This window comes from Paramisgurnus dabryanus, chromosome 1 (assembly GCF_030506205.2).
Source record: "Paramisgurnus dabryanus chromosome 1, PD_genome_1.1, whole genome shotgun sequence".
Classification (NCBI taxonomy): Eukaryota; Metazoa; Chordata; class Actinopteri; order Cypriniformes; family Cobitidae; genus Paramisgurnus; species Paramisgurnus dabryanus.
The window spans coordinates 4,102,740-4,120,258 of NC_133337.1; the positions used below are offsets into that span (position 1 = coordinate 4,102,740).

The 17,519-nt window shown below is 42.0% G+C and overlaps 1 protein-coding gene across 1 annotated transcript in view; it reads right to left on the minus strand.

The window, feature by feature from the left end:
• The window catches only part of glt8d2 (glycosyltransferase 8 domain containing 2), a 299,936-nt gene that overhangs the window by 102,178 nt on the left and 180,239 nt on the right, over positions 1–17,519 (minus strand). The window contains exon 4 of the mRNA XM_073815622.1: positions 15,169–15,286. Coding sequence (XP_073671723.1) covers positions 15,169–15,286 — 118 coding nt within the window. The remainder of the gene's footprint in view (positions 1–15,168; positions 15,287–17,519) is intronic.

Sequence of the window (17,519 nt, forward strand, 5' to 3'; positions counted from 1 at the left end):
ACTGTTTGTATTTTATGTTGCTAGGGTGCTCAAAAGTGGTTGCTAGGGGCGTGGCTTAGTAAGTCTGTAAGAATCCTGAGAGACTGATTGGATGCCTGAGTAAAATGAGCCCACCCCCATGTCTCTATGACACTGTGGTGCAAAGATATCCATCCGGGCATTTTATAATGGCAGTCTATGGTATAGGTTGCTAGGGTGCCCAAAATGGTTGCTATGGTAACCTTACACCCCATTGTGGGGTACGTCCTGACAGAGTCTAGCACCCTCTTCAAATTTAGTAACCCACATGTTTCTATGAAATCCTGGCTCGGACCTATGACCCGTCAAAATTTTTGCAATGGTAAGTCTATGGGATTTTGCCCCATTGACTTTTCATTGGGACACTTTTGGGCACCTCTTACACCCCAGGGGTACAACTTACACCCCATTGTGATCTATGTTTTTACAGAGCCTACCACCCTCTTCAAATGTTGTAACCCACATGTTTCTACAAAATCCACGAGCGGAGCTATGACCCATCAAAGTTGGGCCCAATGTTAAGTCAATGGGATTTTTGGGGTGGTTTTACGCCCCCCTTTCGGAAATCCTGCACCCGATCCCTTATAAAAGTCATAGCACACCTCTCCTCAATAATCCGGTCGATTTGAGCCCTCTTTCATGGGTCTACAACAAAGCGTGCGGGACGAGTTAATCGCCGAAAAAAGTGTCCGGATGTAAGAATAAAATATAATAATAATAATATCCCTGAGCAATAGTAATAGTGATGCTTTGCATAAATGCAAGCACCACTAATAATAATAAGTATGCAAGATAGTAATAGTGATGCTTTGCATAAATGCAAGCACCACTAATAATAATAACTAGATAGGTACATTTCCTGAAGAAAATGTGAGTGGTGCTTGCCGTGGCAAAATTCTGGAGATCATATATGATTATACTCCAAGCCAAAAGTAAAACGATCCAACTCCCGTGTCTCTACGATGTTCTGATGCGGAGATATAAGGCTTTGTTTACTCTGTTGCTAGGGTACTGTATTTGGTTGCTAGGGAAAAAAATGGCATCCACTAGTGATTACCCTCCGAGTCACGAGTCAAACGGTCCAAACCCCGTGTCTCTACGATGTTCTGATGCGGAGATATAAGGCTTTGTTTACTCTGTTGCTAGGGTACTGTATTTGGTTGCTAGGGGAAAAAATTGCATCCACTAGTGATTACCCTCCGAGTCATGAGTCAAACGGTCCAACCCCCGTGTCTCTACGATGTTCTGATGCGGAGATATAAGGCTTTGTTTACTCTGTTGCTAGGGTACTGTATTTGGTTGCTAGGGAAAAAATGGCATCCACTAGTGATTACCCTCCGAGTCACGAGTCAAACGGTCCAAACCCCATGTCTCTACGATGTTCTGATGCGGAGATATAAGGCTTTGTTTACTCTGTTGCTAGGGTACTGTATTTGGTTGCTAGGTAAAAAAATGGCATACACTAGTGATTACCCTCCGAGTCACGAGTCAAACGGTCCAACCCCCATGTCTCTACGATGTTCTGATGTGGAGATATAAGGCTTTGTTTACTCTGTTGCTAAGGTACTGTATTTGGTTGCTAGGGGCGTGGCTTGGGAGTGGCCAATGATGTGCCCAGTGATTACACTCCGAGTCACAAGTAAAACTGTCCAACTCCCGTGTCTCTAGGATTTTCTGATGCGGAGATATAAGGCTTTGTTTACTCTGTTGCTAGGGTACTGTATTTGGTTGCTAGGGGCGTGGCTTGGGAGTGGCCAATGATGTGCCCAGTGATTACACTCCGAGTCACAAGTAAAACGGTCCAAACCCCGTGTCTCTACGATGTTCTGATGCGGAGATATAAGGCTTTGTTTATTCGGTTGCTAGGGTGCTCAAATTTGGTTGCTAGGGGCGTGGCTTGGGAGTGGCCAATGATGTGCCCAATTGTTACACCCCTAGTCACAAGTAAAACGGTCCAACCCCCGTGTCTCTACGATGTTCTGATGCCGAGATATAACTGTTTGTATTTTATGTTGCTAGGGTGCTCAAAAGTGGTTGCTAGGGGCGTGGCTTAGTAAGTCTGTAAGGATCCTGAGAGACTGATTGGATGCCTGAGTAAAATGAGCCCACCCCCATGTCTCTATGACACTGTGGTGCAAAGATATCCACCCGGGCATTTTATAATGGCAGTCTATGGTATAGGTTGCTAGGGTGCCCAAAATGGTTGCTATGGTAACCTTACACCCCATTGTGGGGGACGTCCTGACAGAGTCTAGCACCCTCTTCAAATTTAGTAACCCACATGTTTCTATGAAATCCTGGCTCGGACCTATGACCCGTCAAAATTTTTGCAATGGTAAGTCTATGGGATTTTGCCCCATTGACTTTTCATTGGGGCACTTTTGGGCACCTCTTACACCCCAGGGGTACAACTTACACCCCATTGTGATCCATGTTCTTACAGAGCCTACCACCCTCTTCAAATGTTGTAACCCACATGTTTCTACAAAATCCTCGAGCGGAGCTATGACTCGTCAAAGTTGGGCGCAATGTTAAGTCAATGGGATTTTTCGGGTGGTTTTTCGCCCCCCTTTCGGAAATCCTGCACCCGATCGCTTATAAAAGTCATAGCACACCTCTCCTCAATAAGCCGGTCAATTTGAGCCCTAATTTATGGGTCTACGACAAAGCGTGCGGGACGAGTTACGCGCCGAAAAAGTGTCCAGAAAAAGAATAATAATAATAATAATAACTAGATAGGTACATTTCCTGAAGAAAATGTGAAGTGGTGCTTGCCGTGGCAAATTTCGGGGGACAATATATGATTATACTCCAAGCCAAAAGTAAAACAATTCAACCCACATGTCTCTACGATATTCTGATGCGAAGATATAAGGCTTTGTTTATTCGGTTGCTAGGGTACTGTATTTGGTTGGTAAGGAGAAAATTGGCATCCACTAGTGATTACACTCCGAGTCACGAGTCAAACGGTCAAACCCCCGTGTCTCTACGATGTTCTGATGTGGAGATAAAAGGCTTTGTTTACTCTGTTGCTAGGGTACTGTATTTGGTTGCTAGGGAGAAAATTGGCATCCACTAGTGATTACACTCCGAGATACGAGTCAAACGGTCCAACCCCCGTGTCTCTGCGATGTTCTGATGTGGAGATAAAAGGCTTTGTTTACTCTGTTGCTAGGGTACTGTATTTGGTTGCTAGGGAGAAAATTGGCATCCACTAGTGATTACACTCCGAGATACGAGTCAAACGGTCCAACCCCCGTGTCTCTGCGATGTTCTGATGTGGAGATAAAAGGCTTTGTTTACTCTGTTGCTAGGGTACTGTATTTGGTTGCTAGGGAGAAAATTGGCATCCACTAGTGATTACACGCCGAGTCACGAGTCAAACGGTCCAAACCCCGTGTCTCTACGATGTTCTGATGCGGAGATATAAGGGTTTGTTTACTCTGTTGCTAGGGTACTGTATTTGGTTGCTAGGGAAAAAAATGGCATCCACTAGTGATTACCCTCCGAGTCACAAGTCAAACGGTCCAACCCCCGTGTCTCTACGATGTTCTGAAGCGGAGATATAAGGCTTTGTTTACTCTGTTGCTAGGGTACTGTATTTGGTTGCTAAGGAAAAAAATGGCATCCACTAGTGATTACACTCCGAGTCACGAGTCAAACGATCCAACCCCCGTGTCTCTACGATGTTCTGATGCGGAGATATAAGGCTTTGTTTACTCTGTTGCTAGGGTACTGTATTTGGTTGCTAGGGGAAAAAATGGCATCCACTAGTGATTACCCTCCGAGTCACGAGTCAAACGGTCCAAACCCCGTGTCTTTACGATGTTCTGATGCGGAGATATAAGGCTTTGTTTACTCTGTTGCTAGGGTACTGTATTTGGTTGCTAGGGGAAAAAATGGCATCCACTAGTGATTACCCTCAGAGTCACGAGTCAAACGGTCCAACCCCCGTGTCTCTACGATGTTCTGATGCGGAGATATAAGGCTTTGTTTACTCTGTTGCTAGGGTACTGTATTTGGTTGCTAGGGAAAAAAATGGGATCCACTAGTGATTACCCTCCGAGTCACGAGTCAAACGGTCCAAACCCCATGTCTCTACGATGTTCTGATGCGGAGATATAAGGCTTTGTTTACTCTGTTGCTAGGGTACTGTATTTGGTTGCTAGGGAAAAAAATGGCATCCACTAGTGATTACCCTCCGAGTCATGAGTCAAACGGTCCAACCCCCATGTCTCTACGATGTTCTGATGCGGAGATATAAGGCTTTGTTTACTCTGTTGCTAGGGCACTGTATTTGGTTGCTAGGGGCGTGGCTTGGGAGTGGCCAATGATGTGCCCAGTGATTACACTCCGAGTCACAAGTAAAACGGTCCAACCCCCGTGTCTCTACGATGTTCTGATGTGGAGATATAAGGCTTTGTTTACTCTGTTGCTAGGGTACTGTATTTGGTTGCTAGGGGCGTGGCTTGGGAGTGGCCAATGATGTGCCCAGTGATTACACTCCAAGTCACAAGTAAAACGGTCCAAACCCCGTGTCTCTACGATGTTCTGATGCGGAGATATAAGGCTTTGTTTATTCGGTTGCTAGGGTGCTCAAATTTGGTTGCTAGGGGCGTGGCTTGGGAGTGGCCAATGATGTGCCCAATTGTTACACCCCTAGTCACAAGTAAAACGGTCCAACCCCCGTGTCTCTACGATGTTCTGATGCCGAGATATAACTGTTTGTATTTTATGTTGCTAGGGTGCTCAAAAGTGGTTGCTAGGGGCGTGGCTTAGTAACTCTGTAAGGATCCTGAGCGACTGATTGGATGCCTGAGTAAAATGAGCCCACCCCCATGTCTCTATGACACTGTGGTGCAAAGATATCCATCTGGGCATTTTATAATGGCAGTCTATGGGATAGGTTGCTAGGGTGCTCAAAAGTGGTTGCTAGGGGCGTGGCTTAATAGCTCTGAGATGATCCTGAGAGACTGATTGGATGCCCGAGTAAAATGAGCCCACCCACTTATCTCTACGACACTGTAAACCAAAGATATCCCATCTGGAACTGTTTTATTCCCTTATATGGGCATGTTTCCTGCCCCATTATAAGTCAATGGGAATTTTCGGGTGCCTCTTATACCCCAGGGGTACAACTTACACCCCAATGTGATGTATGTTCTTACAGAGCCTACCACCCTCTTCAAATTTAGTAACCCACATGTTTCTAAGGAATCCTCACTCGTACCTATGACCCGTCAAAATTTTTGCAATGTTAAGTCTATGGGATTTTGCCCCATTGACTTTTCATTAGGCATTTTTGGGCACCTCTTACACCCCAGGGGTACAACTTACACCCCATTATGATGTATGTTCTTAGAGAGCCTACCACCCTCTTCAAATGTTGTAACCCACATGTTTCTATAAAATCCTCGAGCGGAGCTATGACTCGTCAAAGTTGGGCGCAATGTTAAGTCAATGGGATTTTTCGGGTGGTTTTTCGCCCCCCTTTCAGAAATCCTGCACCCGATCGCTTATAAAAGTCATAGCACACCTCTCCTCAATAATCCGGTCGATTTGAGCCCTCTTTCATGGGACTACGTTAAACCGTGCGGGACGAGTTACGCGCCGAAAAAGTGTCCAGAAAAAGAAGAATAATAATAATAAGTATGGGGAATAATAATAGTGATGCCTTGCATAAATGCAAGCACCACTAACTAGATAGGTACATTTCCTGAAGAAAATGTGAGTGGTGCTTGCCGTGGCAAAATTCTGGGGAACGTATATGATTATACTCCAAGCCAAAAGTAAAACAATCCAACTCCCGTGTCTCTACGATGTTCTGATGCGGAGATATAAGGCTGTGTTTATCCGGTTGCTAGGGTACTGTATTTGGTTGCTAGGGAAAAAAATTCCATCCACTAGTGATTACATGCCGAGTCACAAGTAAAATGGTCCAACCCCTGTGTCTCTACGATGTTCTGCTGCGGAGATGTAAGGCTTTGTTTACACTGTTGCTAGGGTACTGTATTTGGTTGCTAGGGGGTGAAATTGGCATCCCATAGTGATTACACTCTGAGTCACAAGTCAAACGATCCAACCCGTGTCTCTACGATGTTCTGATGCGGAGATATCAGGCTTTGTTTACTCTGTTGCTAGGGTACTGTATTTGGTTGCTAGGGAAAAAATTGGCATCCCATAATGATTACACTCCGAGTCACGAGTCAAACGGTCCAACCCCCGTGTCTCTACGATGTTCTGATGTGGAGATATAAGGCTTTGTTTACTCTGTTGCTAGGGTACTGTATTTGGTTGCTAGGGAAAAAATTGGCATCCCATAATGATTACACTCAGAGTCACGAGTCAAACGGTCCAACCCCCGTGTCTCCACGATGTTCTGATGCGGAGATATAAGGCTTTGTTTACTCTGTTGCTAGGGTACTGTATTTGGTTGCTAGGGAAAAAATTGGCATCCCATAATGATTACACTCTGAGTCACGAGTCAAACGGTCCAACCCCCGTGTCTCTACGATGTTCGGATGCTGAGATATAACTGTTTGAATTTTATGTTGCTAGGGTGCTGAAAAGTGGTTGCTAGGGGCGTGGCTTAGTAAGTCTTTAAGGATCCTGAGAAACTGATTGGATGCCTGAGTAAAATGAGCCCACCCCCATGTCTCTATGACACCCAGGTGCAAAGATATCCATCTGGGCATTTTATAATGGCAGTCTATGGGAGATATTGCTAGGGTGGCCAAAATTGTTGCTAGGGGCGTGGCTTAATAGCTCTGAGATGATCCTGAGAGACTGATTGGATGCCGGAGTGAAATGAGCCCACCCACTTGTCTGTAGGACATTGTAAAGCGAAGATATCCCAGCTGGAACTTTTTTATTTCCTTATATGGGCATGTTTCCTGCCCCATTATAAGTCAATGGGAATTTTTGGGTGCCTCTTACACCCCAGGGGTACAACTTACACCCCATTGTGATCCATGTTCTTAAAGAGCCTACCACCCTCTTCAAATGTTGTAACCCACATGTTTCTATAAAATCCTCTAGCGGAGCTATGACCTGTCAAAGTTGGGCGCAATGTTAAGTCAATGGGATTTTTCGGGTGGTTTTTTGCCCCCCTTTCAGAAATCCTGCACCCGATCCCTTATAAAAGTCATAGCACACCTCTCCTCAATAATCCGGTCAATTTGAGCCCTCTTTCGTGGGACTACGTTAAACCGTGCGGGACGAGTTACGCGCCGAAAAAGTGTCCAGAAAAAGAAGAATAATAATTATAAATAATAAGTATGAGCAATAGTAATAGTGATGCCTTGCATAAATGCAAGCACCACTAATAATAAGTATGCAAGATAGTAATAGTGATGCTTTGCATAAATGCAAGCACCACTAATAAGTATGCAAGATAGTAATAGTGATGCTTTGCATAAATGCAAGCACCACTAATAATAATAAGTATGCAAGATAGTAATAGTGATGCTTTGCATAAATGCAAGGACCACTAATAATAATAATAAGTATGCAAGATAGTAATAGTGATGCTTTGCATAAATGCAAGCACCACTAATAAGTATGAGCAATAATAATAGTGATGCCTTGCATAAATGCAAGCACCACTAATAACTAGATGGGTACATTTCCTGAAGAAAATGTGAAGTGGTGCTTGCTGTGGCAAATTTCGGGGGGGTGGGCAATATATGATTATACTCTAAGCCACAAGTCAAACGGTCCAACCCCCGTGTCTCTACGATGTTCTGAAGCAGAGATATAAGGCTTTGTTTACTCTGTTGCTAGGGTACTGTATTTGGTTGCTAGGGAAAAAATGGCATCCACTAGTGATTACCCTCCGAGTCACGAGTCAAACGATCCAACCCCCGTGTCTCTACGATGTTCTGATGCGGAGATATAAGGCTTTGTTTACTCTGTTGCTAGGGTACTGTATTTGGTTGCTAGGGAAAAAAATGGCATCCACTAGTGATTACCCTCCGAGTCACGAGTCAAACGGTCCAAACCCCGTGTCTCTACGATGTTCTGATGCGGAGATATAAGGCTTTGTTTACTCTGTTGCTAGGGTACTGTATTTGGTTGCTAGGGAAAAAATGGCATCCACTAGTGATTTCCCTCCGAGTCACGAGTCAAACGGTCCAACCCCCGTGTCTCTACGATGTTCTGATGCGGAGATATAAGGCTTTGTTTACTCTGTTGCTAGGGTACTGTATTTGGTTGCTAGGGAAAAAAATTGCATCCACTAGTGATTACCCTCCGAGTCATGAGTCAAACGGTCCAACCCCCGTGTCTCTACGATGTTCTGATGCGGAGATATAAGGCTTTGTTTACTCTGTTGCTAGGGTACTGTATTTGGTTGCTAGGGAAAAAAATTGCATCCACTAGTGATTACCCTCCGAGTCACGAGTCAAACGGTCCAAACCCCATGTCTCTACGATGTTCTGATGCGGAGATATAAGGCTTTGTTTACTCTGTTGCTAGGGTACTGTATTTGGTTGCTAGGGAAAAAAATGGCATCCACTAGTGATTACCCTCCGAGTCATGAGTCAAACGGTCCAACCCCGATGTCTCTACGATGTTCTGATGTGGAGATATAAGGCTTTGTTTACTCTGTTGCTAGGGTACTGTATTTGGTTGCTAGGGGCGTGGCTTGGGAGTGGCCAATGATGTGCCCAGTGATTACACTCCGAGTCACAAGTAAAACGGTCCAACCCCCGTGTCTCTACGATGTTCTGATGCGGAGATATAAGGCTTTGTTTACTCTGTTGCTAGGGTACTGTATTTGGTTGCTAGGGGCGTGGCTTGGGAGTGGCCAATGATGTGCCCAGTGATTACACTCCGAGTCACAAGTAAAACGGTCCAACCCCCGTGTCTCTACGATGTTCTGATGCGGAGATATAAGGCTTTGTTTACTCTGTTGCTAGGGTACTGTATTTGGTTGCTAGGGGCGTGGCTTGGGAGTGGCCAATTATGTGCCCAGTGATTACACTCCGAGTCACAAGTAAAACGGTCCAAACCCCGTGTCTCTACGATGTTCTGATGCGGAGATATAAGGCTTTGTTTATTCGGTTGCTAGGGTGCTCAAATTTGGTTGCTAGGGGCGTGGCTTGGGAGTGGCCAATGATGTGCCCAATTGTTACACCCCTAGTCACAAGTAAAACGGTCCAACCCCCGTGTCTCTACGATGTTCTGATGCCGAGATATAACTGTTTGTATTTTATGTTGCTAGGGTGCTCAAAAGTGGTTGCTAGGGGCGTGGCTTAGTTAGTCTGTAAGAAACCTGAGAGACTGATTGGATGCCTGAGTAAAATGAGCCCACCCCCATGTCTCTATGACACTGTGGTGCAAAGATATCCATCCGGGCATTTTATAATGGCAGTCTATGGTATAGGTTGCTAGGGTGCCCAAAATGGTTGCTATGGTAACCTTACACCCCATTGTGGGGTACGTCCTGACAGAGTCTAGCACCCTCTTCAAATTGAGTAACCCACATGTTTCTATGAAATCCTGGCTCGTACCTATGACCCGTCAAAATTTTTGCAATGGTAAGTCTATGGGATTTTGCCCCATTGACTTTTCATTGGGACACTTTTGGGCACCTCTTACACCCCAGGGGTACAACTTACACCCCATTGTGATCTATGTTTTTACAGAGCCTACCACCCTCTTCAAATGTTGTAACCCACATGTTTCTACAAAATCCACGAGCGGAGCTATGACCCATCAAAGTTGGGCCCAATGTTAAGTCAATGGGATTTTTGGGGTGGTTTTACGCCCCCCTTTCGGAAATCCTGCACCCGATCCCTTATAAAAGTCATAGCACACCTCTCCTCAATAATCCGGTCGATTTGAGCCCTCTTTCATGGGTCTACAACAAAGCGTGCGGGACGAGTTAATCGCCGAAAAAAGTGTCCGGATGTAAGAATAAAATATAACTAGATATTAAAGTTTGAAGACAAACTTTATGTTGGCTTGAAAAAGCGTAGCCTGAACGTTTAAAACGGATTGACAGAAGTTTAGTTTAGTAGGCTATCTGGCAGTTAGTATGTTTAAGTATGAAGCTAGCATGATTAGCATGAAGCTAGCATGAAGCTAGCATGATTAGCATGAAGCTAGCATGATGCTAGCATGATTAGCATGTAGCTAGCATGATGTTAGCATGATTAGCATGTAGCTAGCATGAAGCTAGCATGAAACTAGCATGATTAGCATGAAGCTAACATGATGCTAGCATGATTAGCATGAAGCTAGCATGATTAGCATGTAGCTAGCATGATGTTAGCATGATTAGCATGTAGCTAGCATTAAACTAGCATGATGCTAGCATGATTAGCATGAAGCTAGCATGATGCTAGCATGATTAGCATGATAAGCATGAAGCTAGCATGATGCTAGCATGATTAGCATGAAGCTAGCATGATGCTAGCATGATGCTAGCATGATTAGCATGAAGCTAGCATGATGCTAGCATGATTAGCATGAAGTTAGCATGATGCTAGCATGATTAGCATGATGCTAGCATGATTAGCATGAAGCTAGCATGATGCTAGCATGATTAGCATGAAGCTAGCATGATTAGCATGAAGCTAGCATGATGCTAGCATGATTAGCATGAAGCTAGCATGATGGTATCATGATTAGCATGTAGCTAGCATGAAGCTAGCATGATGCTAGCATGATTAGCATGAAGCTAGCATGATGCTAGCATGATTAGCATGATGCTAGCATGAAACTAGCAAGATTAGCATGAAGCTAGCATGAAGCTAGCACGAGGCTTGCATGATTAACATGAAGTTAGCATGAGAATAGCATGATTAGCATGAAGCTAGCATGATTTAACGTGAAGCTAGCATGATTAGCATGATGCTAGCATGATTAGCATTAAGCTAGCACTATTTAGCGTGCAGCTAACAAGATTTAACATGAAGTTAGCATGATTTAGCATGAAGTTAGCAAGATTTATTATGAAATTAGCATAAAGCTAGCATGAAACTAGCATGAAGCTAGTATGACTTAGCATGGAGCTAGCATGAAGCTAACATGACCCAAAGACCCAACCCCCATGTCTCTATGATGTTCAGATCCAGAGATATAAGGCTTTGTTTATTATGTTGCTAGGGTGCTCAAATTGGTTGCTAGGGGCGTGGTTTAATACCTCAGTAGGAATCCTAAGAGACTGATTGGATGCCTGAGTAAAATGAGCCCACCCCTATGTCTCTATGACACTCTGGTGTAAAGATATCCATCTGCACACTTTATAATGGCAGTCTATGGGATATGTTGCTAGGGTGCCCAAAATTGTTGCTAGGGGCGTGGCTTAATAGCTCTGGGGCGATCCTAAGAGACTGATTGGATGACTGAGTAAAATGAGCCCACCCCCATGTCTATACGACACTCTAAAGTGAAGATATTCCATCTGGGACGCTTTTATTCCCTTATATGGGCATGTTTCCTGCCCCGTTATAAGTCAATGGGAAATTTTGGGGGCCTCTTACACCCCAGGGGTACAGCTTACACCTTAATGTGATGTATGTTCTTACAGAGCCTGTCAGCCTCCTTAAATGTGGTAAGCCACAAGTTTCTACAAGTTTCTCACTCGCAGCTATGGCCCGTCAAAGTTTGTCTCCATGTTAAGTAAATGGGAGTTTTGGGGTGTTTGAGCGCCCCGTTTAGGAATTCGGAAGGTCCCATCAGTTAGAAAAGATATAGCACACTAAGTCAGACCAGTCTGAAGGTCCGCGGAAAATTTGGTGCATGTAGCTTGAAAGCTCTAGGACGAGTTAGTGTCCGAAATTTTGGGGTGCTAAGAAGAATAATAATAACTAGATATTAAAGTTTGAAGACAAACTTTATGTTGGCTTGAAAAAGCGTAGCCTGAACGTTTAAAACGGTTTGACAGAAGTTTAGTTTAGTAGGCTATATGATGTTGGTATGTTTAGGTATGAAGGTAGCATGATTTAACATGATTTATCATGATGCCAACATGATAAACATGAAGCTAGGACGATTAGCATGATGCTAGCATGATTAACATAGAGCTAGCATGATGCTAGCATGATAAGCATGAAGTTAGCATGATTAGCATGAAGCTAGCATGATGTTAGCATGATTAGCATGAAGCTAGCATGATTAGCATGATGCTAGCATGATTAACATGAAGCTAGCATGATGCTAGCATGATTAGCATGAAGTTAGCATGATTAGCATGAAGCTAGCATGATGCCAGCATGATTAGCATGAAGCTAGCATGATGCTAACATGATTAGCATGAAGCTAACATGATGTTAGCATGATTAGCATGAAGCTAACATGATGTTAGCATGATTAGCATGAAGCTAACATGATGTTAGCATGATTAGCATGAAGCTAACATGATGTTAGCATGATTAGCATGAAGATAGCATGATGTTAGCATGATTAGCATTAAGCTAGCATGATGCTAGCATGATTAGCATGATGTTAGCATGATTAGCATGAAACTAGCATGATGCTAGCATGATTAGCATGAAGCTAGCATGATGCTAGCATGATTAGCATGAAGCTAGCATAATGTTAGTATGATGCTAGCATGATTAGCATTAAGCTAGCATGATGCTAGCATGATTAGCATGAACCTAGCATGATGCTAGCATGATTAGCATGAACCTAGCATGATGCTAGCATGATGTTAACATGATTAGCATGAAGCTAGCATGATGCTAACATGATGCTAGCATGATTAGCATGAAGCTAACATGATGCTAGAATGATTAGCATGAAGCTAGCATGATTAGCATGAAGCTAACATGATGTTAGCATGATTAGCATGAAGCTAACATGATGTTAGCATGATTAGCATGAAGCTAGCATGATGCTAACATGATAAGCATGAAGCTAGCATGAAGTTAGCATGATGGTAGCATGAGTAGCATGAAGCTAGCATGTTGCTAGCATGTTGCTATCATGATTAGCATGATGCTAGCATGATTAGCATAAAGCTAGCATGTTGCTAGCATGATTAGCATGAAGCTAGCATGATGTTAGCATGATTAGCTTGAAGCTAGCATGATGCTAGCATGAAACTAGCATGATTCTAGCATGATTAGCATGAAGCTAGCATGATTCTAGCATGATTAGCATGAAGCTAGCATGATGTTAACATGATTAGCATGAAGGTAGCATGAGGATAGCATGATTAGCATGAAGTAAGCATGAGGTTAGCATGATTAGCATGAAGCTAACATGATTTAACGTGAAGCTAGCATGATTAGCATGATGCTAACATGATTAGCATGACGTTAGCACTATTTAGCGTGCAGCTAACAAGATTTAACATGAAGTTAGCATGATTTAGCATGAAGTTAGCAAGATTTATTATGAAATTAGCATAAAGCTAGCATGAAACTAGCATGAAGCTAGTATGACTTAGCATGGAGCTAGCATGAAGCTAACATGACCCAAAGTCCCAACCCCCATGTCTCTATGATGTTCAGACCAAGAGATATAAGGCTTTGTTTATTATGTTGCTAGGGTGCTCAAATTTGGTTGCTAGGGGCGTGGCTTAATGCCTCAATAAGAATCCTATTAAGACTGATTGGATGCCTGAGTAAAATGAGCCCACCCCTATGTCTTTATGACACTCTGGTGTAAAGATATCCATCTGGGCTTTTTATAATGGTAGTCTATGGGAGATGTTGCTAGGGTACCCAAAATTGTTGCTAGGGGCGTGGCTAAATAGCTTTGGGGCGATCCTAAGAGACTGATTGTAAAATGATTGTAAAATGAGCCCACCCCCATGTCTCTACGACACTCTAAAGTAAAGATATTCCATCTGGGACGCTTTTATTCCCTTATATGGGCATGTTTCCTGCCCCATTATAAGTCAATGGGAAATTTTGGGGGCCTCTTACACCCCAGGGGTATAGCTTACACCCCATTGTGATGTATGTTCTTACAGAGCCTGTCAGCCACCTTAAATGTGGTAAGCCACAAGTTTCTACAAGTTTCTCACTCACAGCTATGACCCGTCAAAGTTTGTCTCAATGTTAAGTCAATGGAAATTTTGGGGTGTTCGAGACCCCCGTTTAGGAATTCGGAAGGTCCCATCAGTTAGAAAAGATATAGCACACTAAGTCAGACCAGTCTGAAGGTCTGTGGAAAATTTGGTGCATGTAGCTTGAAAGCCCTAGGACGAGTTAGCTGCCGAAATTTTGGGGGGAGAAAAAGAATAATAATAATAATAATAATAATAATAAGTTTAATAGCAATAACAATATATTGGCTTTTTCAAAGCCAACATAATAATAATAATAAGTTTAAGTGCAACAACAGTATGTTGGCTTTCTCAAGCCAACATAATAATAATAATAATAATAATAATAAGTTTAAATACAATATCAGTATGTTGGCTTTGTCAAGCCAACATAATAATAAGTTTAATAGCAATAACAATATATTGGCTTTTTCAAAGCCAACATAATAATAATAATAAGTTTAAAAGCAATAACAATATGTTGGCTTTTTCAAGCCAACATAATAATAATAATATCCCTGAGCAATAGTAATAGTGATGCTTTGCATAAATGCAAGCACCACTAATAATAATAATAAGTATGCAAGATAGTAATAGTGATGCTTTGCATAAATGCAAGCACCACTAATAATAATAATAAGTTTAAAACCAATAACAATATGTTGGCTTTTTCAAGCCAACATAATAATAACACAGTATGGTCTGTACTGCTCACGAGACCACTGAGCATGAGCACGATCACATGACGTTAGTAGTGGGGCGTGATCAAAGGAGCAGTAGCTCATAAATATGTAAGACTAGCTCAAAACGGCACAATCTGAACTGCCCTAAAACAGAGGCTACTAGAGATGGGTAACAATCTTTTCCTACAAGCTATTTCGAGCAAACAACTGTTGAAACATGCTTGATGGAACTCATACTCCTATATAACTTGTGGAAAAGCAGTCATAAGATGGGCACTTTAAGAAAATTTAGCAGTAGTTATTTATGTATGTATGTACATATACACCACATACAACATGGCAATATAATCTACTGTTGGGACAAATCTATTAGAAAGTAATGAAGAACTAGGCTATATTTGCATTCATCTGTATATAAATATAGAAATTCATATTATGTTGCCCCATCTCAGCAAAACTCACAGGGTGCAACAGTTCTGGTCTGGATGAGTCCGGATTTACTTTCCCTTTCAACACCATCAGGTTGAACTCCAGGATCTTGTACTTGATTTTTCTCAGTTTGGTATTCACAATGTATTCCCTGTTAAAGTCCAGAAAAAAAATGTTATAGAAGAATTTTTATTGGCTAAGCAAGTAGATAGTTTGTCATCTCTCTAAGACCCTTAAAGAATGGATCATTATGTTGGCTTGAGAAAGCCAACATACTGTTGTTGCACTTAAACTTATTATTATTATTATGTTGGCTTGAAAAAGCCAACATATTGTTATTGCTTTTAAACTTATTATTATGTTGGCTTGAAAAAGCCAACCTATTGTTATTGCTTTTAAACTTATTATGTTGGCTTGAGAAAGCCAACATACTGTTGTTGCACTTAAACTTATTATGTTGGCTTTGAAAAAGCCAATATATTGTTATTGCTATTAAACTTATTATGTTGGCTTGAAAAAGCCAACATATTGTTATTGCTCTTAAACTTATTATGTTGGCTTGAGAAAGCCAACATACTGTTGTTGCACTTAAACTTATTATTATGTTGGCTTGAGAAAGCCAACATACTGTTGTTGTACATAAACTTTTTATTATTAAGTTGGCTTGTGAAAGCCAACTTACTGAAATGCTATTTAAACTTATTATTATTAGTGGTGCTTGCATTTATGCAAGGCATCACTATTACTATCTTGCATACTTATTAGTGGTGCTTGCATTTATGCAAAGCATCACTATTACTATTCCTCAGGGATATTATTATTATGTTGGCTTGACAAAGCCAACATACTGATATTGTATTTAAACTTATTATTATTATGTTGGCTTGAGAAAGCCAACATACTGTTGTTGTACATAAACTTTTTATTATGTTGGCTTGACAAAGCCAACATACTGATATTGTATTTAAACTTATTAGTGGTGCTTGCATTTATGCAAAGCATCACTATTACTATCTTGCATACTTATTATTATTATTAGTGGTGCTTGCATTTATGCAAAGCATCACTATTACTATTTTGCATACTTATTATTAGTGGTGCTTGCATTTATGCAAAGCATCACTATTACTATTCCTCAAAGATATTATTATTAGTGGTGCTTGCATTTATGCAAGGCATCACTATTACTATTGCTCATACTTATTATTATATCTTTATTTATTCTTATATCTGGACACTTTTTCGGCGCGTAACTCGTCCCACACGGTTTGTCGTAGACCAATGAAACAGGGCTCAAAACGACCGGCTTATTGAGGACACGTCTGCTATGACTTTTATAAGGGATCGGGTGCAGGATTTCCGAAAGGGGGGCGAAAAACCACCCGAAAAATCCCATTGACTTAACATTGGGCCCAACTTTGACAACTCATAGCTCCGCTCAAGGGATTTTGTAGAAACATGTGGGTTATAACATTTGAAGAGGGTGGTAGACTCTGTAAGAACATACATGACATTGGGGTGTAAGTTGTACCCCTGGGGTGTAAGAGGCACCCGAAAATTCCCATTGACTTAAAATGGGGCAGGAAACATGCCCATATAAGGGAATAAAGCAGTTCCAGATGGAATATCTTTGCTTTACAGTGTCGTAGAGATAAGTGGGTGGGCTCATTTTACTCGGGCATCCAATCAGTCTCTCAGGATCATCCCAGAGCTATTAAGCCACGCCCCTAGCAACAATTTTGGGCACCCTAGCAACATCTCCCATAGACTGCCATTATAAAATGCCCAGATGGATATCTTTGCACCACAGTGTCATAGAGACATGGGGGTGGGCTCATTTTACTCAAGCGTCCAATCAGTCTCTCAGGATCCTTACATAGGTATTAAGCCACGCCCCTAGCAACGAAATATGAGCACCCTAGCAACATAATAAACAAAGCCTTATATCTCTGGATCCGAACATCATAGAGACATGGGGGTTGGGTGTTTGGGTCATGTTAGCTTCATGCTAGCTTCATGCTAGGTCATACTAGCTTCATGCTAGTTTCATGCTAGCTTTATGCTAATTTCATAATATATCTTGCTAACTTCATGCTAAATAATGTTAGCATCATGCTAGCTTGATGCTTATTTATGTTAGCATCATGCTAGCTTCATGCTAATTTATGTTAGCATCATGCTAGCTTCATGCTAATTCATGTTAACATTATGCTAACTTCATGCTTCTTCATTTTAGCATTGTGCTAGCTTCATGCTAATTCATGTTAGCATCGTGCTAGCTTCATGCTAATTCATGTTAGCATCGTGCTAGCTTCATGCTAATTCATGTAAGCATTGTGCTAGCTTTATGCTAATTCATGTTAGCTTCATGCTAGCTTTATGTT